Source organism: Fonsecaea nubica, assembly GCF_001646965.1.
Source record: "Fonsecaea nubica strain CBS 269.64 chromosome Unknown Scaff130, whole genome shotgun sequence".
In the NCBI taxonomy this organism is placed as follows: domain Eukaryota; kingdom Fungi; phylum Ascomycota; class Eurotiomycetes; order Chaetothyriales; family Herpotrichiellaceae; genus Fonsecaea; species Fonsecaea nubica.
This window is the reverse complement of record NW_019173803.1, coordinates 298-14369: the sequence shown is the minus strand read 5'-3', so window position 1 is coordinate 14369 and position 14072 is coordinate 298. Positions and strand designations below refer to the sequence as shown.

Here is a 14072-nt window from a genome sequence, read left to right as displayed (position 1 = left end):
GACGAGATTTCTTGAGGATAATACCAGTGATTTTTGAGGGGCCGTTCAGAGCTGGATCTTCAGGACTTTGGATTGGTGTTTGGGGTTTATATCTCTGATTGATTGTCCTTTAAGTCTTGAACTGCGGCTGGTGGGTGAGTGGCAGGTGGCTCGGTGGATTGCCCTCCAGACACCAAAGTCAAAATGGGGGGGAATTTCTCCGCACTCGCTGTTGCCCCGATGTCGCGGCGGAACATTTCCGGCCACCATTCCGTCGGGTTGATTATGTTTGCACGTAATGGAACATTTCCTCTTCCTGTCGAGTACGAGGTATTCATTCTGTCATTCTACCAACTACATTCTAGATGTATAACATCAAAACTGACCAATTAGCTTACCAATCTTACCCTTGCTTGACGACTTCGAACCACCAGGTTTAAAGACAGTTGGACTCCTGTGGTGTTATCGGTTGATCCAACATGCCTCAACATACATGTAAAGCCAAATTCGCAGAATAAATTCAGTCATCGTCAAATTCCAGCGTCCAGAGATCCCCAAGTCGCTCGTTAGATTCCGCAAGACCTCCATGGATCACCACCTTGGGAGATGGTGAGCTATGTAAGGCATCAGCATCAAACCAACCCCGGGCAGCAGGTCGATTTGGGCCGTGTATGTCCACTTTGGTCCAAGCCGATGTGTCAAGGTGGAAAATCCAGATGTCGTCAAGCATTTTGCCGGCGCCTTGGTGACCAAGATTGCTGGGATCGCTCTCACCAAATAGGGTGACCAAAACCGGTTTGTCCGAAATTGTGATTGGCACAAGGCAGCTTACACTCCGAGCCGTAGGACCAGAGCGGCCGTCTGCATGATACGGCACAGTTGTCCAAGTGTCGTCGGCGATATGGTATATGTCAAGGCTGCCACCTTGTTCAGTCTTCCCATCGAAGCCATTCATGCGATACAGCTTGCCGTCCGCGTATGCGATGGAAGGTCCTCCCCGTTCAGGCTCTGGGGCATCAGCCAGCCGTTTCCATGTCTGATCCGCAATCTGGAAGGACCAAAGATCGCGAAGTCTACCCTTTTCCGGACAGCCAGCATGGAGGAAGAGGGTATTATGACCATCGGATGTCAACGCGTAGTAACTTCGACCTTGGGGATATGGCAGAGATCCGTCTTTGGGAGCAACGCGCGACCACTGTTTTCCCAATGGATCAAAAACCCACAGCGAGCCATTCTCCTCAATTGGACTCATGGCAATCCCTCCCCGACCAGAAAATATATATAACTGTCCATTAACGACCGTCGAGAGAACTCCCACTCGCGGAGATGGGCCCGAGCTGGATGCCGTGATCTTTGACACCAGATGGGCATTTTTCTGAACTGTTAAAAGATGTCAGCTTGTAGCGGATTGGGAGAATCCTGGCTACGGAAACTGACCCTCATCGAGAGAAACTACGTCAACATCCGAGTCGACAGGTTCCCGGGGTTTGATCTCTCCGCCGTAGATGTAGGCATTGCTGCCAATCACAGCCAATGCGTGCGAGGATCTCTTGACCCTCTGCTCGTCCAGGATGCATGTCCACTTAGCTCTTACCATCTTGACACTGCAGATAGATATTGCCAGTGGTACCAACGGAAACAGGGTAGAGGTACATTCTTTGAAAACAGCTCGACCAAAATGACATTGCGGGCAAATTAGTTGATTGGCCTAAAAATGAGGACCTTAAGCCAGACTTGGAAGCTCCTAGATCGTGTACGGATACGCCAGAACAGTAAGCCAATTTGGCAGTCCATCAAACGCGGCCAAGTATATCACACAAGGTGGAATATCAGATCTACCTTCCTACCTATCCTGCTCGGTGGGTGATGCATTCCAAAAGTGAAACCGGACTTGAAAAGGGGAATCAAGACGGAATGGCCTCGCACGTGACTGTGCTATGCTTAAGTAAGCGAGGGCATCTGTTCAGCTATCTATCAATCAACGTCAAACAAGACACTTCGAAAAAACTACTCTTCGGGATAGCATTTGACAATGCTTGAGATCATGGAAATGTTGGAGAGCTCTGCCCCAGAGCAGGCTCATTCACCAGCCATTTATCCACATCGTCAGCTCGCTGTTCTTTCCAAGACGATCACCTCGTTGCGAGCCAATCTGCTTCCTCAGCCACCACCATAACTGATGTTGGAGTTCTGCTGTTCACTCGTCGCATTCAGCTTCGCTTGATCACCAGCCTTTCTCGAAATCGCAGGTCTCAAAACATGAGCAACAGGGAACCACTTTCTCACCTCGCACCTGACCTCCTTGAAGTTCATTTCAATTCGGCGGAGAGAGAGTGCTTCCATGGTGCGCATGGTGGGACGGATGACGAGTGTCATTCAAATATAAACAGGGCCGTCACAACAGGGAAAGGTAAGTCTCGAGCTTGAACGGCGTCGTTTCTGCCACCGCAAGTCTAGCCAGCATCATGACACTCTCCGTCGTCCCAGTATTTGTCTGCGTAGCGTCATGGTTACGGCCCTTGCTTTCCCCAAGCCAGGGTCTCGGTGGTCTCACGATCATTGAACAACCGGATCCTGAGAAGCGACAAATTGCGCAAAACATTGGCCGATACTACCTGATAAGGTATGACGTGGATCTGGAGCTGACATTTTCCTGGTGACCAGGGATCAAACATCGCTTTTTGTCCAGATAGCATTGGAGGAGAACGGCAATGTTGGCTCAGATCAGATGAAGACACCACGCGGCATCTTGGACTACAAGCTAGCCGGCTACGACGACAAGGCAATGTCCTGGAAATTGACTGGCAACCTGGGTGGCGAGAACTACGTGAACCGCAGCCGAGGACCGCTGAACGAGAGATCAATGTACGCCGAGCACCAGGGCTGACATCTGCCTAACCTGCCAAGTCAGGCGTGGGAAAGACGCAATCCAAGGGACGGGCTCGCAGGTCAGGGACTCGGCATTTTCAGCACCTCGTTCGAGTTGAACGTCCCCGATGGATGTGACGTTCCCGTCTCATTCGCATCTGGCAACACCACAACGCCTCCTGTCCCTGTACTAGTACCATTTCTATCTCAGTGCAAAAGTCGGATGTCAAGAGGGAGGGGGGGGGGAGGGAGAGAACACAGCAACATGTCCAAGGTCAATATGGTATATCGGTACTGCCCAGCATAGAGGAGGGAAGAGTATGATAACATGGTTGCTTGTGGTGCCATTTCCGACGCTTATAGGTATATTGCATTGTACGGCGAGGGCAGGACTGCATCTACTTGCGGTGAGTGGGTGGGAGGAGGCTAAACAGGGATTCTAATGGCTAAAGCGGAGTCTAGAGGGTCTCGCGTAGTAGCAAGTAGAGGGGATTCCAATGCAGGGATCCCAGCGGGGACTTGTATAGGTTGGGCGGTCCTGCGTTTTGATGAAGCGGCCCATATGATACGCGAAGTCAACAACGATTGTCTGCATCATGAGATCGCGCAAGCGAAACCTCCTGTCCCAAGCCGTGCATCACTCCCAAGTTTGTAAGGATGCTGCTGTCGTCGTTGGTTCATGCAATTCGCTCATGTTCGGAGTGGGACATTCGAGATCGTCCCTGAGACACCATCCAGGTCGCTCCGTGTATTCCTATTGCTGGATGGATTTGGAGCCTGGACCAATCAATCTGCATTTCCGGTCTTCAGCAACTTGAATGGTCGTTTTTCCTTGGGCAAAGATGGAAAGTCATGTAGGCTCGCCGAAGGATTTGTAGGACTGGCCTGGAAAGGATCTTCACATGCGAGATGACGGGTCTCGCTACCGACAAGCCTTGCTTCGAGACGAGGGAACCAGTGTCGGTGCCATAGTAACCGGTTTTCCAGAGTCGAATAATGTGGAGACTCCGATCGAGAGACATCAACTGGGCCAAGTATCTACCTGGTAGGGCTCAGTAGAACGATGGCTGACGGTGTTGTCACCCTAGATGGGCATACTTTGCCCTCCAAAAGCTGTGAAAGTCATGCGCAAGGAGGGATGGTCTTGACATTGGCAAACCCAACCGCCACGGCTCGGGTGTGTTTTCCGCCCTGGGGCTTGAATCCCTCCATCCAAAAAGCCATATACTTCCGACACAGAGTGGAACGCTTAAGAGGTGAGGTGGAGCCGTTTTCATGTCAGGGTGGTTGTCCTGACTTGAATCTCTGGGTTGGACAGTATCAAGGCAGGTTCTTTAGATGAGAAGTTGTGCTAGAACATGCGGGAACTTTCATCATGGTCAGTCTTTTCTCATGAATGCCTCGCAAAGCTGGTCTAACCACGATCCCATGCCCAAAAAGTCTTGGAAGCATGTGAAGATATCTCCACAACCTCCTCCTACAATCGCACCGTGCTCGCAAAACTCCGCAAAGGCGTATTCCGGAAGCTCCACTCTGTCAATGGAGAGTAGAGCTGTTGAGCGGTGCTGGCGAACAGGGCATGTGCATGGGCTTTTCGATCCCCTGCAATTCATTTCCACCCTTTGTATAGACCGACATCACCCTTTCCCTTCTCTTTTCCTGCATCCATTTATGGACGATCTTCTGCAGAGCATCCGAGTGGGTTTCTAGCAGACTTGAGCACCAATCATTGTTCCTAAGCACGGTGGGAAAGGATCAGCGGGCACCAAGGACCCATCAAAGCCCGATCGAGAACTTGCTGGGATTATGATTTTTCTCTCTTGCTTAAGATGATCGGGGACCATCGTTCCGCAGCCTGCCTTCTCCGCATTACGCAATTCTGTAGGAGCTCGACATGGGCCAAAACCTCGTATGCCGACATTGTGCCTTGGGAACCTCTGGGGGACAGAAATATCACACGTGAAGAACTCCAGCTCGTAGCGCTGAGAGGAAGTGTAACACAGTGTCTTAGCATAGGATGGTCCCGAGAGGGAGGGTAGTTGCCGTCGCTGCTATTGGGTGGCTTGTGCTTGTCTGTGTCTGTCAAGAGCTAGGCTTGCTCACGGAGCGTCCAGAGGAGGCAGGCTTTGAGATGGAGACGACAGGACAAGCACGGAACGAATAGGTTGATCCAAGCCCTAGTTCGGGTGTCGAAAGTACCTCGTACAGTTTTGTGTGAGACGAGTAGTGGCAGGGGACCTAATAAAAGTGGAAGAAAGCGTCCCGTGGATTCTTTACGTACTGAACGGAGAGCAGCTTTTCCACATTCAACGAGGCTGCATGCATTGGCCTCGCTGGTCATCCATACTTGGCATAGTGAAGACGCTTCGGGATGCGGGGAGCCCTGGATCAGCATGGCCGTTTCCCTAAAGAACTTACCGGGGGAAGGACACAGCCGAATTACCGATGCGATTGGCGGGCCTCCAGGGAAGCTTGAAAGGCTCACTAGGCCCTGGAACCCCCCGGGCTCCGGGGCTCGGCACCCCTAGCTTACCACCCAGTAACCTCCCAGTAGCCCTTAGTAGCGTCCACTAGTCTCCCAGTAGCTCGCCGGTAAGACCACCAGAAGCCTAGCGAACCCCTCCAGCTAGTGGGTCTATCCGATGACTGACGAAAACTCATTCTCAACCCTTCTCTCCTTTGTATGGCAGGCTGCGATTGAAGGTCATCCACATCAGTTTGTAAAACTTCCATCACTATCTGCATCTCATGAAGACGTACGACCGAAACGATCTTCATTCGCTGGCCTGACAATCACCCCCCAAAATGACGCTTTGAGAACAACATCTCGCGCCCATCTAGTTGGACAACACATTGCAGTATTCCACCCATTCGGTGCCATCCCGGGTCTACTTCAGGTGAGGGGAAAGTGTACGTATTCAGTCCACCTTGACTAAAACTATGCAGTAGTGGAACAGCATGCAGTCTTCAGCCATTGTTCCCATGGCCTCAACGGTTAGCGATGGCGCAACCTAGACTGCGCACCGAATGAGCCATGTCCACTTCGCATTGCCTGTTCGGGTGTGGAACAAACAGACGTGGTCGTGGGATTGGTCTCCTCAGACCACTGCCGTCAGGATGAATACGAGTACAACGGTTGAATCTATTCCCATGGCAACAAAACGCATATGTTCTATCCTGTTCCGATTAGAATCATGGCAGAAGGACCTTACGTGACTGTGGAGAAACTCGAGATCAGAAGAGTTCGCTGGATGTCGTCGGCTAAGCGAATATGTCCGGATCCAGGATAACTCCAGGATGCAGCCAACATGATGCTTTCAGTCTCTTTACGTATCTCATGCCACCTCGCCGTGCGAATATCCATCAAAGAGCTTGCAAAGAGGATGACGATGTTTCAATCCCTACACTACCCTTGACCGGCCTGTCCGAAACGGGAGGTGGCTTGCATATTGGCGGAAAATGAGAGCTGTGCGAAGGTTGTGGTCTGTGGGGACACATCACACGTTGGTATCATCAGTATCATCATCCCAAAAAGGTGACCGAGGACCAAGAGCCATCGTCGATAGCTTTCCGCATTTACGTGTTAAGGTGGGCCGATGATGCAGCCTTTGCAGAAGAGCTGAAGACGATCTCATGGATGTGGTGACACTTGCTCCTGGCGGCAGACCCGACATGCTCCGCCATCTCTTTTCGACCGGGTCGAGAGACAGCATTGCCCAGCAGCTAATGCTGAGGATATGTCCAAATACGTCCAATGACACACGGCACAAGTGAAAACCTTCCAGGATCGAATGTGGCTCTCTCACTTTTTGGAGTATATAGCTCTGCGCAAGGATGGCCGCGTTCCCCGCCTCTCAGTTTTCATCGTCAGGACAGGAGCCGGCTCAGTGACATCCTTTGGCTTCCTTAGGAGGGACTGTCAAGATGCTTGGTCTATTGCGGCAACCGTTTGGTATAAAGTTCCCCTCCCCAGCCGGAAAGCTGTTTTCTTACTAGATTCTTCCCTACAGCACAGGACTCTTCGGCTCTCAAAGCCGACAAACACTCTATCATGGCTCCTTCTGCCACTTCTTCTTTTCGACACGTCAGTACCTCGTCGACCAAAGGCTTCGAGTACACATCCACCTCTTCTATATCCAACGGTGTCAACGGAACCAATGGCGTCAATGGAGGCTCATACTCGGCACTTGCCCCTCCAGATATCCCGGATAGCACAGTCCAGTCCGCTACGCCAATGCCGTCAGTCTTTACACAGCGACCACGCGCTGGGACTGATCGCACGTCCTCCTTCGGCGGCTTGGAGCAAGTCAAGGAGCAGCTGGCCACGTCCCGTAACCATGCCTACCGTGTCCTTGGCTCTAACTTCGGCGGCTATGCATTTGACACTTCCATTACTGGACTTCTTGAGTGGATTCGAGACGAAAGACTCATCAGACTCCCTCACAGAGGTGGTTCTTGGGATCGTGTCCTGATCGCCGCACAACACTTCGCAGAACAAGTCCACAGGTTTAACGTTGCCATTTCAACCTTTGAGTCTGACATCAACGCAGCTACAAATTTGGTCTTTGGGCAATGTTTGCTATTGCTGGAGGTACGCTGTCCTCTATTTTTATGCCTCTTCATCTTCATCATTTACTTAGCCCATTGCTTCCACTCAAGCCCACTGTCTCGCTTTTTTTACTGCTTTGAATGCAAGCCCTTGACACCTTTGCAGAAGCACAAGTCCTTCTATATCACTGTTATTGCTTCTCCCCCGCCACTAGAAGCTCGATTCCGCTGACCCTTCTTTTAGCTTGGAAGCGACAATGCTCCAGCATTGGAGACAGTTTTCAACCTCTTCTACCAGTTCGGTCTCGAATTGTCGCCACTGTTGAAGCGCGTCGACATCATTACCACGTCTAGACTCATTTCCGACAACCTCTCCAAAGCCTTCTCGGAGCTCCTGTCTATCGTGACTGGGGTCGCGATTACGTTCTGGCAGATCGTCCATGGGAACAATTCGTCGACCAATCTCGACATCTTCTCCACCTTTAGCACATCTATCGAGAGTTTCCGCTCTCGAGTTTCGCAGTGCTCTCAAGATATGTGGAACTTCAGCTTGACAGCCAGTGGCTTGAAAGAGACTCATGTCTTGGAAGCCCTACAGGCGTGGCTGGCTCCGCAAGACACTGTTCTGGCATTCTTGGCTAGCAACAACATCAACATTGCCAGCCGACCAGAACAATTCACCTGCACATGGTTCCAATCCCACTTGACAAACTTCATGCGCAATGGGGAAAGCTCGCTCATTGTCGAAGGCAAGACTGGCACAGGCAAGACGACGCTGGCCAATTGGACTGTCGATCGACTCCAACGACCTATTGGCCGCAAGCTGGTCTTCCCTCTCAGCTTTTTCTTCAACAGTAACATCCCTGCTCAGGCAAACTCTTTCGCACTGCTGAAGACACTCTTGTGGCAGATTCTATCTCAGCGGATTGGAGATATCCACTTGTACAAAGCCTTGGCTGAAGCATATCACGAATTCAAGGACTCCAACGCTTTGCATAGAAATGAGGAAATCTTGTGGTCCGTCCTTGAAAAGGTGCTGTCAGCTATTGATGAGGATGAGACAAATACTCTGGTCCTTGTCGTTGACGGCCTTGACGAGATCGCTGGACAAAGATCCCATGCTCATGCTGTTGCCAACAAGCTCCATGACTTAGCCGTCAAGATACCTGGCTTGCGATTGATACGCTTCTCCCAACCCCTGGAGGCGACCCATTCGAAATCTGAATACGTCAAACTCTCGACAGAAACTCTGATTGATGACATCCGTACGATTGTGCGTCGAGAGCTTGGCGACATCCAGTCGTTCGCCGCCATTGAAGATGGCGCCCAAGAATCTGCCATCGACAAACTTGCAGCCGCCGCTGATGGCTCGATCCTGTGGGCTTGGCTTGCCACCCAATATATAGGACATCAAAAGGTCCATTCTACATTCGATGAAGCTCTGCAAACCCTCGTCTCTGGTCCAAAGACTGTGCCAAATCTAGTGGAGAGGCTGATGTCGGTGCTTCGCATCGATGCACGGGCGAAAAACTTGCTTTCCATTACTCTGGCTGCTGAGAGGCCCTTACTGCTTTCAGAACTCGAGCTGTTACTCCAGGCACAGCCATCCCGCATTGCAATGGATGAAAAAATCGTCGAATTACGCGACCTGACCGCATCTGTGGCCCCGTTCCTTGTTAACGGCGAAGGCATGTTAGCCATCAGACATGTGGCCATCAAAACAGCCTTGATTGCAGCCGCCGAGAAGTCGAAAGAGTACTTGCTGGTCCAAGATCGACACAGAGACATGCTCACCCGTATTCTGATTCATGCGAAGACTTCTCTCCGAGAGGATCAAGAGCCTACGCTGGATTATCTAGACTTCGGCAGGATCCATCGTCCCTCTCACTCTCGCCAGCTGCTTGAGTATACTGTGAGATACTGGATTGTTCACTTCAAGCAATCTTCATTGATAAAGCGCGGGGGAGATCTCGATATCCCCAAAGAGTTTGCGAGCATCTTCCCCTCGACTGTGACGTTGGCACTCCTTGAGGAGGCTTGCTGGCGTGCGCAGACATCTCCCAATGAGGCGGCAGAGCTTCATGCCCTCGCCTATCGTGTTCGCACGAACTTATTCGGCCAGGACCACGCCTGCGTCCTACAGGCAGCAATCGTTGTTGCAAAGATATACGAGACGACCCTGTTTCGACTCCATGATGCAGCGTCTTGGTACATGGCTTCAATCAGGGTTGCTGCAAAGATATTGGGTTCACATCACGATCTCGTTGTCCAACTCTGTCTCTGCTTGTTGCGGGTGACAGAGGGCTTGGTCACGAGAAGCAGAAGCCAGATCACGACTTATCGGGAGGAAACCCTGCGAATCCTCGTCTCCGCCTATACCTACCGCTACGGCGCGAGCTCGAGGGAAGTGTCGGCATGTTACAGACAATTGAGCGAGCTTTACGTCTTTATCGGCGAAACCGAAAAGACCGAGGAGTTCAAGCAGAAGACCAGTTCGTCCGCCGTGGATGATCAAACCGTCCAGGAGAATGGTGACAAGGTATCTCGCAGTCTGGATGTCACCCTCCGCAAACGCAAGGAAAAGGAACTCATTGATACTTTTGAGGGATCCGTAAGTCAGACCCTTCCCAGCAGCACTGATCTCACCTAGCCGCCTCAGTTCTATCCTTCTATGCGTACTCGGCCTTGAGCTAACTGCCATTCACAGCTGTTTGCTGGTTACCAAGAAGAAACCGCAGAGTCCCTCACCTTAGCGCTGGTTGAAGGCGTATTCACTCGTGCCGCGGAGTTTATCAAACGCGAAGACTACGAAAAGGCCGAAGAACTGTACATCGAGCTCTGGTGGAAACTGACAGAGCATTGCGCCAGTGTCAGGACCTTGGAGTGGCACCAGAAGAAGCTAGAGTTGATGCTGGCATATGCTCGCTTCTTGCACTCTCGCAACCGCGTTGATGAAGCTTCCTCTGTCCTCCTATTTGCTTGGAAGGAGTTTGAGCACAGCGAATTTTCAATGTACGAGTCCATCGTGCGACTTTTGAAAGAGATCGCCGTCATCATGAAGACCGTCAGGCTCAACACGGTAGCTCTGTCGGTCTATCAGAAATGTTTCGCGTACTACAAAAACGTCAGCGAAACCACCTTCATCTCGGAGATCGAAGAGCAAATCACTGCCACGTCTATGGAGATAATCAAATCTTCAACCACGACTGTCAGTGAATCTACCGAGGTTACCATACGTGAGGTAAGTCATGTTGCAATTACCTGAGAGGGCGGCACAAACCCGTTGCCACTTACAAATGGGTGCTAACTGCAAGGTTGAAGGTCTTTGAACATACTATCACAACTACCTCTGAGGTTACCCATTCCACCTTCGAACTTTCCAAGTCACTGACGGCGATCTACATTGAGCAAAGTCGGTATGCACAAGCTATAACAGTTCTCGAGAGCACAATGATGAAAGGTTGGGCAGGACTGTTCAATGATGCACTCGAGAGCATTACTCTGCCTTCCAAATTCTCCACCGAGAGCGTCATGCTCGCTGTGCGCCTTGCAGAATGCTACGAACAACACCAGGTCCTGGACCAGAGCGAGCAGATTTACCTGAGACTCTACCGTGCTCATCACAAGTCTCACAGCATTGACAACCCTGCTGTGGCCAAATACTCTGACATGTATGTGTCGTTCCTGAGACGCCACGGCCTTCACGACCGCATCATCAGCTTCTATCAGGAATTGCTGATTGACTACCGCAACTTCTATGGCAAGAGCGACAAGAAGACCATCAACCTGCTCTACATTCTTGCAGACACTTGTCGGACCCACCATCTTGTTCATAGGTACTGGGTGGAGTATTACCTGGAAATTGTCAACGCCGTCAACAAAGGTGACTTGATCAGCCAGAGAGATGCTCTGCGTGCTCTCATTATCGTCGCGGAGCATTTCTATGAAAGTCGGCGATTCACGGAAGCGTTGATCCATTTCAAGTCGATTGCGGCGACATTCATCAAGTTTGGCACTCAATATGAACAGTTCGCTGATGCGGTGGTCGTCCAACGCTTGCTCGAGAAGTATTACACTTCTATGGAAGAGACCAAGCTGGATGTCGACCAACACGTCAAGATCTTGAGAGAGATTCGCGAAGCTTGCTTCAAGTATTATGGAGAAAAATCCGTCATCTCCGTTGTCACAACCAGCGCACTAGCTGAGGCGTGCTCAAAGAGTCAAGAGTATTGGTAAGTCGTCCACTTTTACAAGCACATGCCTTGAATGTCATCGCTTTTGGTTATTGTACGCTGACAACTGTCCACAGGTTTGAATCCATCCGCTACTTCGAGACCGTGTCGCAGCATTCAGGCATGGTGTCCGTCCAGACCATCGAGCGATCCAAGAGTATGATCAAGGAGCTTTATATCAAGCAGATCACCTCAACAGAGTCCACAACATTGAGCAAAGAGACGGTTGAGAAGGCTGAGTCGCTGTTGTTTGAGAAATACATATCAAGCCGCCGAGCGCATGAATACACGCAGACGAAGACACTCAAGCAACTTCAGCAACTGATTGCCATCTACCACAAGCAACAGAAGACCGATCATATCATCAAGGAACTCCGGTCCCTGATCTTGGATATCGTCCTGAATGTACGCACAACGGAAGAGCTGGTTTACGTGGCTGATTTCCTCGCCACGATCTTCATCAGCTACGACCTCCGCCGCTATGCGCTGGAGATTGTACGGGATCTCAAACTTCAAGCCATCTACAAATCTGCTCCTAAGACCTCGGCATTCTATGGTGCGACAATCGGGCGAGCTTGCTTCGCTTTCATTGCTGCTTTTGAGTACCACGTCCGCAGTGATCATACCCTAAGCATTGCTCACAACATTGCTGAGCTGGTGGCCGTAAGTAACCCCCCGACTTTGAGCCCCGAACGTTTTCATTGCCATCTGCTCCCTGCAATACATGTCTCAGACACTGACTGAACTCAATTAGGAACACTTGTTCTACGAACGTTTTGTCAGGTCCATCAAGGCCAAGGCGAAGCTGCAAGCGGTCTTTGTCCATGCTGCCCGTCTGCGCCATATTCTCGTCCGAAACAAGCGCTTCGAGGACTTTGCCATTATCGAGACGCAGCTGATTGATTTCTTCGCTGCCACCGAAGTCTCGGTGTCCAAGGCGGTGTCTCGTGCCGCTCTGAAAGCATTTGTCAATGTCATCACCAAATATGCCGCCGAGCATCCAAACGTCCACTTTAAGAGCTTTGTTGTTGCCGCCAGCTACGCCGCAGTTGACCAGCTTCGTCTGTTGTTGAAGCAGAACAAGGATCAGGAAGCGCTTGACCTTGCGACCTGCACGTTCAAGTTCCTCATGGCGCATGAAGGTCTTGATGACCCCACCGAGATCCGCCTTGGGTTCCAGCTATGCCTGATGACGGCCGGAAGAGGCGAGTTTGCGTACAAGAGCAGCAGTCCCAAGGTCCAGAGTGAGATGCTCGCGCTCTCCCAACAGATCCTGGCCGAGGTCTTCGATATCTGTAAGAACAACAACATCAACATCGCACGAGCACAGCTCTCAGAGCTCAACGAACTCATCAGTTTGATTGGCGAGCACAAGGACTATTCCCGTCTCTCTTGGCTTCTCAATACACTTTGGACGTCACGCGAGGGTCAGAGTTCCTGGCCACAGGATACCATTCTGGATCTGGGCTTCCGCCTTGTTCAAGCGGAGTTCAGTGCCGGCAACTACAAACCTGCCTTGCGCTTGTGCGAAGACATTGTCTACAACATTAAACGCGTGCACGGCTCGAGAAACCCACGTTTGTACTCGTGCTGGAATCTGCTGGCGGAACTCTACACCGGGTATGCGAACCATCTCCTGGCTGAGGCCGGCAAGCAGGATCCTGCAACCAAGAAGGCGACTGAGCAGAGCGCCCTTCTTTACCTGCGTAAAGCGGCAGATGTCCATCTTACGGCCCTCAAGCAATTGGTGGATGCCGATGCGGCCGATATTGGCGACGACGATGATTACGAGCTGGATGTCGACATCAGCTTGAAGAAGCCGGCCACAACGAACGGCACTAGCTCTCAGGGCCAAGCCAACGGAGAACACAAGCACGTGCGCTCGTTCCAGAACCGGGAAGAGGAGCTCGAAATCGTGCGCCGCCACCTGAGATTGCTCAAGCTAGCACTCCAGCGGGCGGGTGGCTTCTTCAAGTCGGCCAAGGAGTACGAGGCATTGACCCACAAGATCAGCGCCCACTACGGTGAAGATCTCAAGCTCAAGGACGTCGAGTGGAGTGCCGCGAAGTGGAAGGTTGACGGGCTGGGGTTGGGCCAGGCGGAGGCGCAGAAGCAGGATGGCGTGTTCCGTGTGCCCGCACACTGGGAGATTCATGTGGCGTAGAGTGGAGGGTGAGGGAAGAGGGAAAAAGCATTTGGATATCGGAGCGGAGGTGCAAGTCCAGAATGCGAGGAACGGACGATGGTGATACAGAATGATGACAACCGGAAACCATGGCACATTTGAACCAGCAGAGGAAAATGCTTGTTTGTTGTTAGTCGACGTTTGATATTTAGTTGAATGCATGCATCACCTGTCTTGTACCGAGTATTGTTCCTCCTCGTTTCGCCGTTTGAACGCACTCGTTACACTCTGTATTGTTCTGTCACTCTTATCACTCCATC

The 14072-nt window shown here is 51.4% G+C and overlaps 3 protein-coding genes across 3 annotated transcripts; 2 read left to right on the top strand and 1 right to left on the bottom strand.

Annotated features, from left to right (window-relative positions):
* Window positions 1-499: 499 nt before the first annotated feature.
* Window positions 500-1576, bottom strand: AYO20_11007 (hypothetical protein; the record flags this gene model as incomplete). The annotated part of the gene is made up of 2 exons (XM_022649261.1): window positions 500-1359; window positions 1417-1576. 2 exons carry the CDS (start codon window positions 1574-1576, stop codon window positions 500-502), a joined length of 1020 nt encoding a protein of 339 aa, XP_022494744.1.
* An 868-nt stretch (window positions 1577-2444) lies between these two features.
* Window positions 2445-2866, top strand: AYO20_11006 (hypothetical protein; the record flags this gene model as incomplete). Its single annotated transcript, XM_022649260.1, has 2 exons — window positions 2445-2602; window positions 2644-2866. The coding sequence occupies 2 exons, from the start codon at window positions 2445-2447 to the stop codon at window positions 2864-2866; spliced, it is 381 nt and encodes a 126-aa protein (XP_022494743.1).
* Window positions 2867-6898: 4032 nt separating this feature from the next.
* AYO20_11005 (hypothetical protein) lies at window positions 6899-13791 on the top strand (the record flags this gene model as incomplete). The annotated part of the gene is made up of 6 exons (XM_022649259.1): window positions 6899-7438; window positions 7640-10006; window positions 10103-10636; window positions 10717-11627; window positions 11705-12290; window positions 12382-13791. 6 exons carry the CDS (start codon window positions 6899-6901, stop codon window positions 13789-13791), a joined length of 6348 nt encoding a protein of 2115 aa, XP_022494742.1.
* Window positions 13792-14072: the final 281 nt, after the last annotated feature.